This window comes from Pleurodeles waltl, chromosome 9, assembly GCF_031143425.1.
Source record: "Pleurodeles waltl isolate 20211129_DDA chromosome 9, aPleWal1.hap1.20221129, whole genome shotgun sequence".
NCBI classification, from domain to species: Eukaryota; Metazoa; Chordata; class Amphibia; order Caudata; family Salamandridae; genus Pleurodeles; species Pleurodeles waltl.
The window spans coordinates 465,453,853-465,469,973 of record NC_090448.1 but is presented as its reverse complement, the minus strand read 5'-3'; the positions used below and the strand labels follow the sequence as shown (position 1 = coordinate 465,469,973).

Sequence of the window (16,121 nt, the reverse complement as noted above, 5' to 3'; positions counted from 1 at the left end):
GAGGGAAAGGGGGGGGGCACCTCAGCCGCTTGAGTGCACAACACCAAATCCACGAGGGGGCCACATGCCCACTGTACAATCCTGGGGAGTGCAAAGCCACAGTCTCTCAAGTCTCTTCAGTAGGTGGGTTGCCCACTGTTCCATCCTGGGGAGTGCAAAGCCACAGTCTCTCAAGTCTCTACAGTGGGTGGGTTGCCCACTGTTCCATCCTGGGGAGTGCAAAGCCACAGTCTCTCAAGTCTCTACGGTGGGTGGGTTAACCACTGCTCCATCGTGGGGAGTGCAAAGCCACAGTCTCTCAAGTGGATAACAGTCTCCACTGGTTCTGGAGGGGGCATGGTGCCCAGAGTGCTTCATCCTGCTAAGGACAGAGGTAGTGGATGGATCTCTTCACTGGTTCTGGAGAGGCATGGTGCCCAGAGTGCTTCATTCTGCCTGTGACGGACTCAGTAACGTCAGTGCCCTTGGTGCTCATGGGTCAGCAGTGCATGAGACGGCAGTGCCCTGTGCAGCGGTGATTGGGACGGCGGTGCCCTGTGCAGCGGTGCTTGAGACAGCCTTGCCCTGTGCAGTGGTGCATGAGATGGCGGTGCCCTGTGCAGCGGTGCTTGAGACGGCGGTGCGCTGTTCAGCGGTGCTTGAGGCGGCGTGCCCTGTTCAGCGGTGCTTGAGGCGGCGTGCCCTGTTCAGCGGTGCTTGAGACGGCGGTGCCCTGTGCAGCGGTGCTTGAGACGGCGGTGGCCTGTTCAGCGGTGCTTGAGGCGGCGGTGCCCTGTTCAGCGGTGCATTGAGATGGCGGTCTCCATTCCAGGGACTCAGCTTGTGTTGGCGGTGGCCTCCTGGGAAGCTGGGCTTGTGCTGGCGGGGGCCTCCTGGGCAGCTGGGCTGGCGCTGGCCTCCCGGGCAGCTGGGCTGGTGCTGGCGGTGGCCTCCTGGGCAGCTGGGCTGGTGCTGGCGGTGGCCTCCTGGGCAGCTGGGCTTGTGCTGGCGGTAGCCTCTTGGGCAGCTGGGCTGGAGCTGGCCGAGGCCTCCTGGGCAGCTGGGCTGGGGCTGGCGGTGGCCTCCTGGGCAGCTGAGCTTGTGCTGGTCGGGGCCTCCTGGTCAGCTGTGCTGGTGCTGGCTTCCTTGGCAGCTGTGCTGGTGCTGGCCTCCTTGGCAGCTGGGCTTGTGCTGGCTGGGGCCTCCTGGGCAGCTGGGCTGGTGCTGGCGGTGGCCTCCTGGGCATCTGGGCTTGTGCTGGCGGGGGCCTCCTGGGCAGCTGGACTGGTGCTGGCGGGGGCCTCCTGGGCAGCTGGGATGAAGGCGGTCCTCTCTGCTGTGCTGCTCTTCCCAGACTTGCTGACCTTCTTGTGCCCCTTCCCTACCTTGGAAGGTGTCGCAGCTGACTCCACACTCCCACCTGTACCCCTGGGAGCGGCTTTGGTGGCTGGTGTCTTCCCTCTCTCCCGCCGGGCACTGGCTAACTTCTGGTGCTTCACAGGTGGGGGACTGTCTGTGCTGTGACTCCGTGCCACACTGGCTGTCCTGGTGGCCGGTGCACTCCAGATTCCGGTGACTACAGGCACCACTGGTCCCGGAGATGTTGTGGCTGAGGTGCTAGTTCGGGACCTAGGAGATGGACGGGGTGGGGGAGGTGTGGGAAAGAGGACAAGGTTGGACAGGAAAAGTTTTTAGTCACACTGTGATGGGTAGCTGGAGGGGGTTCGGGAGTGGAGGAAGAGGTTGTGGTTGTAGGAGGTGTTTGCTGACTTTGGGTGAAGGTGCATGCGCTGGAGGCTGTCGTGAGGTGGATGGCTGTTGAGTGGGTGTGTGCCTGCGTTTGTGTATCTTCGGAGGGGGTGTCACAGACACACTGGGAGAGGACACAGGGGACGTATGAATGGTAGTGGGGGTGGTGACTGCACGTGAGCTGGTGTGGTGGTGGGTGTGCTGGAGAGGGACGTAGTGGCTGTAGAGATAGTGCATGCAGGTGTGAGTGTAGACGAGACAGGGAGGGAGGAGGGAGACGAGGAGGAGGGGGACACAGTGGAGGCAGTGGATGTTGCTATGTCTGCATGTGTGTGATGCTTGCATGAGTGCCTGTGGGATGTGTGGTGCTTATGTTTGCCTGAGCTTCCGTTGTGTGTTGACGTGTGTGCATGCTAGTCTGTAGGTGTGCTTGGGATAGGCTGAGGTACAGGGGATTGGGGCGGGGTGGAGGAAGTTGGAGGGGGGAGGCTAGACACCGGGACAATGGCTGCCATCAGTGCTGAGGCCAGAGTCTGAAAAGCTCGCTGAAGGGCCGCCTAACCAGAATGAATGCACTCCAGGAATGCATTTGTTTGTTGCAACTGCCTTTCTACATCCTGGATGGCATTCAAAATGGTAGACTGCCCAACAGTGAGGGACCTGAGGAGGTCAATGGCGTCCTCACTGAGGGCAGCAGGGGTGACTGGGGCAGGGCCTGAGGTGCCTGGGGCGAAGGTGATGCCCACCCTCCCGGGTGAGCGTGCATGGGGCGATGGCTGAGGGGCTGCTGGGAGGGCGGTGCTGGAAGGGGGGTGGCAGCTGTACCTGTAGATGGGGGGGCACAGATGTTGCCGCCACCACAAGGGAGCTCCCATCAGAGGACGAGTCTGTGTCACTGGTCTCAGCTCCTGTCCCCGCTGTGGAGCTCCCCTCGCCCTCTGTCCCACTGGTGAAGTCCGATTCCGTAGTGTGGCCCTCCATGGCCATGTGGGATGCAGCCCCCTGGTGCTCCGGTGCCACTGCTCCTCCGCCTGATGATGCTAATGCACACAAGAACAGGGAGACCACAAAAGGGGGGGGGATGACAGAAGAAAGACATGTTGAGTGCATGCATTACTTCTAACGTTGGCAGACACGACAGACACAGAAGCACCCTGCACTACGCCGCGCTCCTGGGCTCCACTGTTCAATTCCTGGGAAATGGCCTACAAGGCTGTGGACGACATCTGCACACAGATGACACAGGGGCATGACTAGGTGTACTTGGCACTCTACAGAGGTGGGCTGGGGTGCCACATGGCCTGCCTTACAGAGGGACGTTGACTAGGGAACTCGCCTTGGCCTAGGGAAACCTACAGCCCACCTCCCCCACTCAGACCCCTCCACTGCGTGCAAAGTCAGCAGAATGTGAGTGTACTCACCCCGTTGTGGCTGCTATGATGCCCTCAAGCACCCATCCAACTCCGGGTATGCCACCGCCAGGATCCTGAACATCAGGGGGGTCATGGTGCGACGGGCACCCCTCTCACGTTGGGAGGCGATCCCCAGCTGAGCGTCCGCCGGCTTATTGCTCCAGCGGCAAATGTCCTCCCATCTTTTCCGGCAGTGGGTGCTCCATCTGTTGTAGACCCCCAGGGTCCGGACGTCCTTGGCGATGGCACGCCAAATATCTTTTTTCAGGTGGGCGCTGACCTCCATGATTTGTACAGGGGGAAGAGAAAGTTATTACCAACTGCACCGTCAAAGTGATTGGCCCCCATCCCTACCCTTACCATGTGGCACATGCACTCAGTCGTTTCATGCACGACGCACTCTACCCCCTTCCTTCTTACATCCACCCCTCTCCACACAGGCATAGCCCATACATCATGCTCCCTGTGTACTTACCTGTTTGTCTGGAGGACCGTAGAGTAGCGTGTACTGGGGGAGGACCCCGTCCAAGAGTTTCTCCAACTCCTCCGATGTGAAGGCAAGGGCCCTTTCCCCAGACACTCGAGCCATTATCTCTTCCAGACCGAGGTCACAGCAGCACTTGCAGTGTAGGTCCTCTCCTGTCGAAGATCAGGTATCGAGTGATTGAACAGATAGAAAATGGCGGTCACGTCCGCGGCGGTGCGTACCGTCACCGCAGGCGTACATCTTCATTGGCTCCTGGGACCCATAGGGTCAAATGTTAACCAATGCAGCATTGCGTCACGGTCTTCAACCGCCTACCGCGACGGTGTACAACGCCAGCGCAGTTACCTCACATCCCATTGTCCCACTTTACAGGTCAGGCAGACGCCATTTCAGGGGCCCACATGGCTTCATTTTCAACTGCGTCACACATACCTAGGCCTAGACTCAACACACATACAGGCCACATTTTGTGTATGTTTGGTGTTCTGGGTAAACTGTGGGTACGTACCTCTGAGTTGTTTGACTCTGTTCTCGCTGTTGTCCTTCATAGGCACCGTTGGCTGGGATATGTGAGGCGATGGCGGCATTCTCCGGTGTACCGACCGTTGGTGGACCTGTTGACAATGGAGGAAAGACATGTGATAATCACATACAGGCTTGACCGTGCCACAATCCAGGAACTGTGTACCCAGTTGGAGCCAGACCTGATGTCAGCTATCCGCCATCCCACAGGAATCCCCCCTCAAGTGCAGGTGCTGTCAGTGCTCCATTTCCTTGCAAGTGGGTCATTTCAAATATCAGTGGCCATAGCATCAGGGATGTCCCAGCCTATGTTTTCCAACGTGTTGTCCAGAGTGTTGTCTGCCCTGCTGAAACACATGCGGAGCTACATCGTTTTCCCTCAGGTGGAGGATTTGCCTACAGTGAAAGGTGACTTCTATGCCCTGGGACATATCCCCAACATCATAGGTGCCATTGATGGGACACATGTGGCTTTGGTACCCCCCCACAGGAGTGAACAGGTGTACAGAAACCAGAAGAGTTATCATTCGATGAATGTACAGATGGTATGTTTGGCAGACTAGTAAATCTCCCAGGTGAATGCCATGTTCCCTGGCTCAGAGCATGATGCTTACATCCTGCGGAATAGCAGCATCCCTTATGTGATGGGTCAACTCCAGAGGCACGTGTGTGGCTATTAGGTGAGCACCTGGAAGCTAGTCAGTGGGAATGGTTGTCTGGGTCTGGGGATATCCCTCCAGGTTAGTGTGTGTCTAACAGTTGTCCCTCTCCATTTGCAGGTGACTCTGGTTACCCCAACCTGTCATGGCTACTGACCCCAGTGAGGAATCCCAGGACAAGGGCAGAGGAACGCTACAATGAGGCCCATGGGCGAACTAGGAGGGTGATCGAGCGGACCTTCGGCCTCCTGAAGGCCAGGTTCCGGTGCCTCCATATGGCAGGTGGATCCCTATTCTACTCACCAAAGAAGGTGTGCCAGATTATCGTGGCCTGCTGTATGCTTAATAACTTGGCTTTGCAACGACATGTGCCTTTTGTGCAGGAGGGTGGTCGGGATGGCGGTGTAGTTGCACCTGTGGAGCCTGTGGACAGTGAAGACGAGGAAGCAGAGGAAGAAGACATGGACAACAGGGACTCAGTGATCCAGCAATATTTCCAGTAAAACACAGGCAAGAATACAAACCTGCCTACTACATGTACTTAAACACTACTACCTCTCTACTGTCTGTCGTTTTCACCCATTGTATGGTCACTGAGTTGTCACTTTCCCTTACAATTTCACAGATGTGGGTCCCACTGTGTGACATCTGCTTTGATTCCTCATGGACTAGAGCTGTGTGACATAGGTATGTTGCCATTACAAATGAAAAAGCTTTTTGCCACAGTTATTGCTAATACAGTATTCCGAAATCACAGACATACTCCAGATTGTTTTGTGCTTTAAGGGTGTTTATTTAAGTGTTCAATATTGGAGGGGTTTGTAAAATGGTGAGGGGTGATGGCGGAGGAATGTACATGGCAGAGTCCAGTCTATTAGTCTCACAGGTGCATTGCCCAAATGGGCATAGGAAGTGGAGCTGGGGCAGATAAAGGATGGACAGGGTGACAAAGTGGGACAGTAGGATGACAATCAGGGTGGTGTCATTTCTTGGCGGGGGTCTTGGTATCGTTCTCTGTCTTTGTCCTGGATCTCAGGGACCGTTTGCGAGGTGGTTCTCCCTCTGCAGGGGGTGGGGTGCTGGTGTGGTGGTACTGTGGCGGTGCCTCCTGTCCACTATTGCCGGCGGAGGTGGTGGGCAGTTTATCATCCAGGCTAGTGTCAGGGGCCCCTTGTAGTACCACAGTGTCCCTCCTGGTGTTGAGTACTTCCTTCAGCATCCCTACGATGGTGCCCAGGGTGGAATTGATGGATCTGAGTTCCTCCCTGAAGCCCAAATACTGTTCCTCCTGCAGGGGCTGGGTCTCCTGAAACTTGGCCAGTACCGTTGCCATTGTCTCCTGGGAGTGGTGGTAGGCTCCCATGATGGAGGATAGGGCCTCGTGGAGAGTGGGTTCCCTGGGCCTGTCCGCCCCCTGTCGCACAGGAGCCCTCCCAGTTCCCCTGTGTTCCTGGGCCTCCGTCTCCTGGACCGTGTGCCCACTACCACTGCTCCCAGGTCCCTGGTGTTGTTGGGGTGGTGGGTTAGCCTGGGCTCCCTGTAGTGGTGGACACACTGCTGATTGACGTGTCCTGGGGACGAAGGTATGGGCCCGCTGGGTGGGTGCTGTGCTGGTGTTTCCAGAGGGGGGAAGCTCTGTAGTGGCCTGTGACTGGGTGTGGGGAACCGACTGTCCTGATGTCCCCGATGGGCCGGGCTGGTCATCTAGATCCAGTTGTACAGAGGTGCTGTCATCACTGTGGGCCTCTTCTGTTGGTGGTGTGGACATGTGTGGACCCTACTCTCCGGTGATGTTGGGTAGGGGCCCTGCAGGGGTATAAAAGTATGATTATTGCATCTGTGTGTGTCAAGGTGTGCAATGGGTGGATGACTGTGTACCCCAGTGCTAGCATTCCTGTGTGAGACCTTGTGTGATGATGGTTTAGGGGGGTGTATGGGTATGTGCAGTGGGCATGCTTTAGTGATGGGTGTCCATGCTTTGTTGTTGCATGCAGGGCTTGGTGTTAGGATGTGTGGTTTGTGATGTTGGGACATTTGTGAGGAGTTAGAGTGATGGGGTGAGGGTGAGGGTGGGGGTATGTGCTGGCATGCAGGTAGAGTGGAGGATGTAATAGTTAAGATTTCACGTACCAGAGTCCATTCCTCCAGCTACTCCTGCGAGGCCCTCCGGATGCAGAATCGCCAGGACCTGCTCCTCCGATGTTGTTAGTTGTGGGGGAGGAGGTGGGGGTCCGCCACCAGTCCGCTGAACCGCCAGGTGGTGTCTGGAGACCACGAAACGCACCTTCCCCCGTAGGTCATTCCACCTCTTCCTGATATCCTCCCGATTTCTTGGGTGCTGTCCCACTGCGTTGACCCTGTCCACTATTCTTCGCCATAGCTCCATCTTCCTTGCAATTGAGGTGTGCTGCACCTGTGATCCGAATAGCTGTGGCTCTACCTGGACGATTTCCTCCACCATGACCCTGAGCTCCTCCTCCGAGAAACTGGGGTGTCTTTGCCGTGTCATGGGGTGGTGTAGGTGATGTGTGGGGTGGTGTGTGGGGTGATAAGTGTGCTGATATGTAGTGGTGTGTTGTGTGAGGTGCGTGGAAGTTATGTGGGTGATGGTGTTGTGTGCCTGTGGATGCTAGTGTTGTTGATGGTGGTGTCTCTCTCTGGCTTTCGTTCGTGATTTGTGGTCATAAGGGTTTGTGGGTGATGTGGGTGTGTGTTTATATTGTATTGAGTGTGTGGGAGTGGTGTGTGTATATGTATCAGGTGTGTGTATTTCGATTTGTCCAATGTGGCTGTGTTTTGTAGATGTGTGTGTATTTTTAGCGCGGCGGTGTGTACCGCCAATAGAATACCGCGGTTGAAAGACCGCCACGTGGATTCGTGGGTCGTGATAGTGTGGGCATATTTCTGTTGGCGTGACGGTGTCTGTAGGAGGCAAGGGGTACTTACACTCTGTACCAGGTCCAGTTATCCCTGTGTAGAAGAGGTGTTTCTAGCAGCTTAGGCTGATAGAAGGTAGCTATAGCAGAGCAGCTTAGGCTGAACTAGGAGACATGCAAAGCTCCTACTATACCACTGCTGTCATATGCACAATATCATAAGAAAACACAATACACAGATATACTAAAAATAAAGGTACTTTATTTTTATGACAATATGCCAAAAGTATCTCAGTGAGTACCCTCAGTATGAGGATGCCAAATATACAAAAAATATATGTACACAATACCAAAAATATGCTGTAATAGCAAAAGGAAGTAATGCAAGCAATGTATAGTTATTTGCAATAGGAGCACATAGGTATAGGGGCAACACAAACCATATACTCCAAAAATGGACTGCGAACCACGAATGGACCCCAAACCTATGTGAGCTTGTAGAGGGTCGCTGGGACTGTAAGAAAACAGTGAGGGTTAGAAAAATAGCCCACCCCAAGACCCTGAAAAGTAGGTGTAAAGTGCACCTATAACCCCCAGAGACCACAGAAGTCGTGATAGGGGGTTTCTGCAAGGAAGACCAACACCAGCGAAGAAACCAAAGTGGATTTCCGGACCTGAGTACCTGTGAAACAAGGGGACCAAGTCCAAGAGTCGCGACAATGTCGAGAGTGGGCAGATGCCCAGGAAATGCCAGCTGAGAGTGCAAAGAAGCTGCCACTGGATGGTAGAAGCTGTGGATTCTGCAAGAACGAAGAGGGTTAGAAACTTCCCCTTTGGAGGATGGATGTCCCACGTCGTGAAGAAGCTTGCAGAGGTGTTCCCACGCAGAAAGACCGCAAACAAGCCTTGCTAGCTACAAGGGTCGCGGTTAGGGTTTTTGGATGCTGCTGTGGCCCAGGAGGGACCAGGATGTTGCCACTTGGATGAGGAGACAGAGGGGGTGCCCAGCAAGTCAGGGAGCCCTAACAGAAGCAGGCAGCACCCGCAGAAGTACCAGATCAGGCACTTAGAGGAGGAGTGAACCGGAGTCCACCCGAAGTCAGAAAAGGGAGTCCCACGACGCCAGAGGACAACTCAGAAGGTTGTGCACTGCAGGTTAGAGTGTCGGGGACCCAGGCTTGGCTGTGCAAGAACGAAATCCTGGGAGAGTGCAGAGGAGCCGAAGCAGCTGCAAATCATGTGGTACCCAGCAATGCAGTCTAGCATGGGGAGGCAAGGACTTACCTCCACCAAACTTGGACTGAAGAGTCACTGGACTGTGGGAGTCACTTGGATAGAGTTGCTGAGTTCCAGGGACCACGCTCGTCGTGCTGAGAGGGGACCCAGTGGACCGGTGACGCAGTCTTTTGTTGCCTGTGGTTGCAGGGGGAGGATTCCATCATCCCACTGGAGATTTCTTCAGAGCTCCTGGTGCAGAAAGGAGGCAGGCTACCCCCAGAGCATGCACCACCCGGAAACAGGAGAGAAAGCGGCAGGATCAGCGATACAAGGTTGCAGTAGTCGTCTTTGCTACTTTGTTGCGGTTTTGCAGGCGTCCTGAGCAGTCAGCAGTCGATCCTTTGGCAGAAGGTGAAGAGAGAGATGCAGAGGAAATCTGGTGAGCTCTTGCATTCGGTATCTGAAGAATTCCCCAGAGCAGAGACCCTAAATAGCCAGAAAAGGAGGTTTGGCTACCTAGGAAGGAGGATAGGCTAGTAAGAAAGGTAAGAGCCTAACAGAAGGAGTCTCTGACATCACCGGATGGCACTAGCCACTCAGAGCAGTCCAGTGTGCCAGCAACACCTCTGTTTCCAAGATGGCAGAGGTCTGGAGCACACTGGAGGAGCTCTGGGCACCTCCCCTGGGAGGTGCAGGTCAGGGGAGTGGTCACTCCCCTTTCCTTTGTCCAGTTTCACACCAGAGCAGGCTATGGGATCCCTGAACCAGTGTAGACTGGCTTATGCAGAGATGGACACCATCTGTGCCCATCAAAGCATTTCCAGAGGCTGGGGGAGGCTACTCCTCCCCAGCCCTGACACCTTTTTCCAAAGGGAGAGGGTGTAACACCCTCTCTCTGAGGAAGTCCTTTGTTCTGCCTTCCTGGGCCAGGCCTGGCTGGACCCCAGGAGGGCAGAAACCTGTCTGAGGGGTTGGCAGCAGCAGCAGCTGCAGTGAAACCCCGGGAAAGGCAGTTTGGCAGTACCTGGGTCTGTGCTAGATACTCGGGGGATCATGGAATTGTCTCCCCAATGCCAGAATGGCATTGGGGTGAGAATTCCATGATCTTAGACATGTTACATGGCCATGTTCGGAGTTACCATTGTGACGCTATACATAGGTAGTGACCTATGTATAGTGCACGCGTGAAATGGTGTCCCCACACTCACAAAGTCCGGGGAATTTGCCCTGAACGATGTGGGGGCACATTGGCTATTGCAAGGGTGCCCACACACTAAGTAACTTTGCACCCAACCTTCACCAGGTGAAGGTTAGACATATAGGTGACTTATAAGTTACTTAAGTGCAGTGGTAAATGGCTGTGAAATAACGTGGACGTTATTTCACTCAGGCTGCAGTGGCAGGCCTGTGTAAGAATTGTCAGAGCTCCCTATGGGTGGCAAAAGAAATGCTTCAGCCCATAGGGATCTCCTGGAACCCCAATACCTTGGGTACCTCAGTACCATATACTAGGGAATTATAAGGGTGTTCCAGTATGCCAATGTGAATTGGTAAAATTGGTCACTAGCCTGTTAGTGACAATTTGTAAAGCAGAGAGAGCATAACCACTGAGGTTCTGGTTAGCGGAGCCTCAGTGAGACAGTTAGGCATCACACAGGGAACACATACATATAGGCCACAAACTTATGAGCACTGGGGTCCTGGCTAGCAGGGTCCCAGTGACACATAACAAACATACTGAAAACATAGGGTTTTCACTATGAGCACTGGGCCCTGGCTAGCAGGATCCCAGTGAGACAGTGAAAACACCCTGACATATACTCACAAACAGGCCAAAAGTGGGGGTAACAAGGCTAGAAAGAGGCTACTTTCTTACAGTGTCGGTTTTGTTATCGCCAATTTATCACTGACCTTTGGTGTGGCGGACTTGTGTGGATGTCTGAATTTTGGCGGATTCCGAGCTGTTTGTCATAATAACTGTGGCAGAATTCCGCAGCCGCAGCGGTGTGTTGGCGGTCTTCTGCACGGCGGTAATTGGCTTTTACCGCCAATGTTGTAATGAGGGCCTAAGTATTGATGAAAAAAGCCTTTCTGTCTACAGCTTTTCTGTGATGAGGAAATTAAAGTCATCAATATTTTAGGGTAGGTGCAGACAGCCTCTATCAATTGACATGTATCTCTCGTTTCATATACTTGAAAGCCTGAGTCTGGATTCGATTCAGTGACCTCCATAACGCACATATATGTTTACCACACATCCAATAACCTGCTGTGCTTTGGTATGCTGCAATGTTACAGCTCATAATATGGCTCAGTGGATTTGCAAGTCTGCAGAGAAATTGTGGAGAACCTCCATATTTGAATTCCAGTTGGTCAGATCAGATCAGCCTTCTATCCTCCATAGGTTGTTATAATGGGTCATAGGTTCGATTTGGAAATCATTGTAAGCTCACAAATGTTGTAAAGGGACTTTACAATGAGGGAGAGTCACTTCATGAGCTAAACGTTCAGCATTATTTATAATAAAACGTTCCCTTTATTATCAAAAGTGAAGTTTCTACTTCCATCTCCAAGCTGTGGTTTGTTTCACAACGAAACAAGAGCACCCAGTGATGGAAATAAAATATGTTATAGTATCAGCAAAACATATGTGTTAACGTAGTGAGAAATGAGTCCAATGGACTTTCTCAAGCAAATAATAGATGCCAGCCTCTTATTTCGCATTTGACGATGTACCTACATGTCACTGTTAGGAGACTGCGTATATGTATTGTTTTACAGGTTCTAATATCGCACCCGTCTAATTTTACAGCCACTGTTTCTGAAACTGCTGACTAGAATCTGGATATCATCCAGCGAAACTTTCCAGAAGTTGGATGAAGAGGTGACCCAATTATCCCAAGATCTCAAATATTTAGGACTTCCGGCTGCAAGGGTAAGCTTCCACACAGCATGAAATCAATAAGAAACGTGTGTCTTTGTGGCACTGGAACTGTAAACAGAAAGGACCGTGTCTCACGGTAAAAGTTAAGAATGCTGGATGAGGAAATAAGGAGAAAGAGCAAAGCAGAACTAGACTCTAGTTGCAACAGACATGTTTCATGAAGTTCCTCGTTCACATAGATGTTTCCCTTGCTGTCCTTTCCATTTTTATGACATCACTGGCTTCTGCTTTGATGCCCGCGCTAAGAGGAAACGTCTTCTATGATAAAAACAGGAAGCAAGACCAAGTGCTATACAGTGAGTCCTGGTCATGAACGTGCACAGGACGGACAACCTTAGGCAGGTAGACATAGTTACATTTTATACTCAAACTCCTGTTCTGTAGAAACAACAATTTGCATCCAATGAGAATCGTAACTTGAGATATAATTGCTCTGGGATTTTTTTGACTGCATAATTTGAACAAGGTAAAATGTGGTGCACAGTATATGAGTCAATAAAGCAGATTTTTGAGTTTGCTTACCTTGAGAGAGAAGAACATGCGGAACTGTTTCTTTTTCATCCATTATTTTACAAAAAAGGATATTTCTTTATTAGCTTGAAATACAAGAACAGTAACAATATCTAGTAATAATATATCAATAGGCTTAATTTTAATGTTTACAGAGATGTACTCACATGTGCTGAAGCAATCGCAAATGTGTACTGATATATGAACATTCTCCATGACTACACACAGGCCACAGTATTTACATTTTAGGCGCTGCATACATAAAGAAAACCATAGATGTATCTGTCGTCAATAAAACAACATATCTAAACCAAGGCATGCTGACTTCCGACCCAGATGAGGGAGGGTGGGTGGCAGAGGAGACACGGGAAGGGACGGAGGAGGAGGAAACGGATTTCAGTAGGTTTGTTGATGTGGGGATGCTAGTGAGAGCATTGTATGAATGTGATGATGTCACTACCAAGTCAGCAGCCGATAGTGTATGACCTCCTGCCTAGTGTAGTGAAACAGGCTCAGTGTTGGTGACAGAGTCGAGTATGGCACTAAACAAGTGTTCTGGGTGGTCTGTCGTGGGATTTAGCCTCTAACTTTGTCAAGTACTTTTGCCAATCACGAGTGGTTGACTGGTGCCGTGCCCCAATATCCACCGTTGCTCACTGCATGCTGCTTGGCTAGGATGCCAGATCGTAATTCTGTCAGCCATAACTGTGTGGAAGGCGGGTGGGCAGATTTCCAGCTCATGGCGATCCTGCGTTTAGCCAGAACCTAAGCTAGGTCGTGAATTTGTTAATAGGTTTACGTATTGAAGAGCGGGAGGTGATGCCCAGCAAACAATTCCCTCCGTCCCTGTGGAACAGGGAGCCCGAAGCCTCAGAATGAAATCTCAGTATCTTTTTCCAGTAGGTGTCCAACTGTCGGCATGTCCAAACCAAGCGAAATCTGTGGGAGATGTCTGGCAGCGCAGGTAGTCGTTTCAGGGTGAGGCAAGTATGGCGGAGGTAGTTATATTGTGTATATTTTAGTCTTGTGCTTGTGGAGATAAGTTTCAGTACCTCTAGGCACTGTGACCATTGTTTTTCCATGAGTGTAATGCTAAGGGCCGGAGAAAGTTGACAGGCACTTCCCTTTCAGTGCACAGAGAGCTCTAAAGTAAGGTGACAACCCAATTGTTGTGAATGGAACTGCAGATAATGAACATGGTGATTGCCCAGACTTAATTACGGGAGGAATAACACACCACAGGCACTCGTAGGGTACAAAGGCCTTTGGTGCCAAACCACAGGCTCCTTTATTCTCCTCACCCTTTACGTCAGGAGTGGACCACTTCTCCCGTCACAACGGGGGCATAATATATTTGACTATGCCGCGCAAAGTGCGGAACACCCCTGCGCGCCAAGTGCCACATGGGCTCAACATAACATTCCTCCTTAACCTTAAATAACATTAACCACACAGTTTAGCATGTAAATGCATAACATGTCACAATCCTGGACTTCAACTCACTCCACCATAAGAACGTGGCTGAGTACAAAAATCAAAAAAACGAATAAAACGAAAAAATAAAAATACGGATTATTGGGGAGACCAAATGGTGCAGATCTATTTATATACGTAGTCTTTCAGTTTCTGATTGGCAGCAGGCTGAGGACGGAGGTTATATCCGTCGGTGCCTCTCCTGGGCTCAGCATCTGTGACTGGGCTGCTTGTGGGGAGACTAGGGGTCCTTCCACCCGCTCAATGATGTCTGCCTCTTCTAGCTTTTTTAGTTCCGCTTCCACTTGAGGACATAAGTGGAACGCTATTCGTCTGTTTTTCAATGCCACTGGTTGGATGGACTTGTCAATGTGTAGTTTCACCAATCGTTCCTTCAAACAACCTATGCACTTGAACAAATCTGCAAATTCTTCTTCCAATGTCTCCAGAGCCCCCAGGTGGATGTTAAAAGCGAACGCCACTAGTTGAAGTTCTTCGGCGGTATGACAGCTTAACAGCATTCCTGTGCCCACTTTGGCAATATATATTTTGGCATGGGTAGTGATCGCCTCATGCGTGATTTCTGTCATGATCCTTCCTGCTAGTGGAATTGGAGTTGTAGACCCAAAAGCAAATACTTATACGGTGGCAAGACAGGGCGAACCGGTAGCTGTTTGAATGCAGATTGAGCCATAATGTTTATTGAAGCTCCCATGTCAATGAGAGTTACTACCTGATGACCAGCCACCTTTACTCTGCACTTTGGAATTCTTTTCTTCAATGGATTGCCTGGTTGGGTGGTGTGGATAATATATACAGCCCCTCGGGTTCATCATCATCCATATCTGGTGCATCTTCCTGCAGGTGAATTGTTTATGCTGCATGCACTGTCTTTGGACCCTTGGATTTTTGCTGGTTGATGAAATGGAAACTTTTGCAAAATGATTTAGACGTTGGCAGTTGGTGCACTGTTTTTCCGCCACTGGGCACTTGCCTTGGTGCGGATACGCCCCACCGCACATGTAACAGGTATGACTGTTATTTGCAACCTTGTTTCTGTCTTTCTTTTTGATGGTTACTCCTGCGGAGATTGTGTTGACTGGCTCTGCTTTGATTTTTTTGGCAAGTGCTGATTCCATGTGTGCTGCCTGCACACGGGATAATTCCTTAGACCGTCCCATTGTCAATATGTCAGCGATTGACATACCAGGGACTTGCAAAATGTGTTCCCTCTATTTGATGAAGTGACACCCTTGAATAAACTGCGTGCAAATCTCGTCTCCTGGGTCTGGTAGTGTGCACATGCTGGCTAAATCCCTGTCTTGCGTAGAATGCGTCAACCGACTCTTCGGGAAGTTGTCTTGCCTGCCTGAGGAGGAACCGCTTATAGTCAGGATTCGCTAACGGTTCAAAATACGCTGTGATTGCACATTTCAAAGTCTGGTATGAGAAAGGAAGGCCCTCCTCAACTACTGACTTGCTGACTTTATGGATTGCAGGCCCACCCAAATGTAGAAGCATGGGTCATTTTCTGTCGGGGTCCACTACCATGGCGTCAAATTAATTCTCCAAACGATCCACCCACGATTTCCACTTGGCTGCATGGGTGGACGGGGCCCTTCTACTATGAAAGGTTCCAACGCCGGGAAGGAGGCCATAGTGCCGTGGAGCCAGTACCAAATGATTCAGTAGTCACGTAGCCACTGACAGAATCACTACCAAACACACCCTTCCAGATGGGGGGGCAACCCCTCAGGACGCTTGGCTACCACTTAAGTGTCTTGTTTAATTGTCTTTGTGGTAGGTCTTTAATTACAAAAAAATGCTTCAGATTTTTTTTGTTTGTTCTGTGGTGTCTCTGAATTATCCTCCCCCCTGTAGCGCCTGACTGTACTGTGGGGGCTTTTCCGTCGCTTCAGACACACGTGTTGGTCGAGCCAGTACCAAATGCTGACTCACCATGTTGGAATGTGTTTATTGGCAGTTCATCCGTCGTCGATCATTCACACCTCATGCTGCGTTGTGGAAAATGATTAAACAGCAAAAACGCAGACGGGGCCCTTGCCGGGATTTCCTTCCTGTGAGTAGACTACCACGACCACCGGAATGCGTGGTCTTGTTTGGTTCCGCACAGCAGGTCACCGTGCCACGTACTGTGCCGGCTCAGAATCTCCAGCATGCACACGGCTGAGTCGCGTACCTTGCCGATAGAATGCAAATGCCTCCGGCGTGCAGACTCAGTAGCGGTGCGATGTTAGTTTCCGTACCTCGTCACTAGTTTGTTGTGAATGG

The 16,121-nt window shown here is 51.5% G+C and overlaps 1 protein-coding gene across 2 annotated transcripts in view; it reads left to right on the top strand.

Annotated features, from left to right (window-relative positions):
• Window positions 1-16,121, top strand: part of EXOC3L4 (exocyst complex component 3 like 4) — a 584,807-nt gene that overhangs the window by 438,196 nt on the left and 130,490 nt on the right. For both annotated transcript variants that reach the window (XM_069207295.1, XM_069207294.1), the window contains exon 9: window positions 11,715-11,837. In XM_069207295.1, coding sequence (XP_069063396.1) covers window positions 11,715-11,837 — 123 coding nt within the window. The remainder of the gene's footprint in view (window positions 1-11,714; window positions 11,838-16,121) is intronic.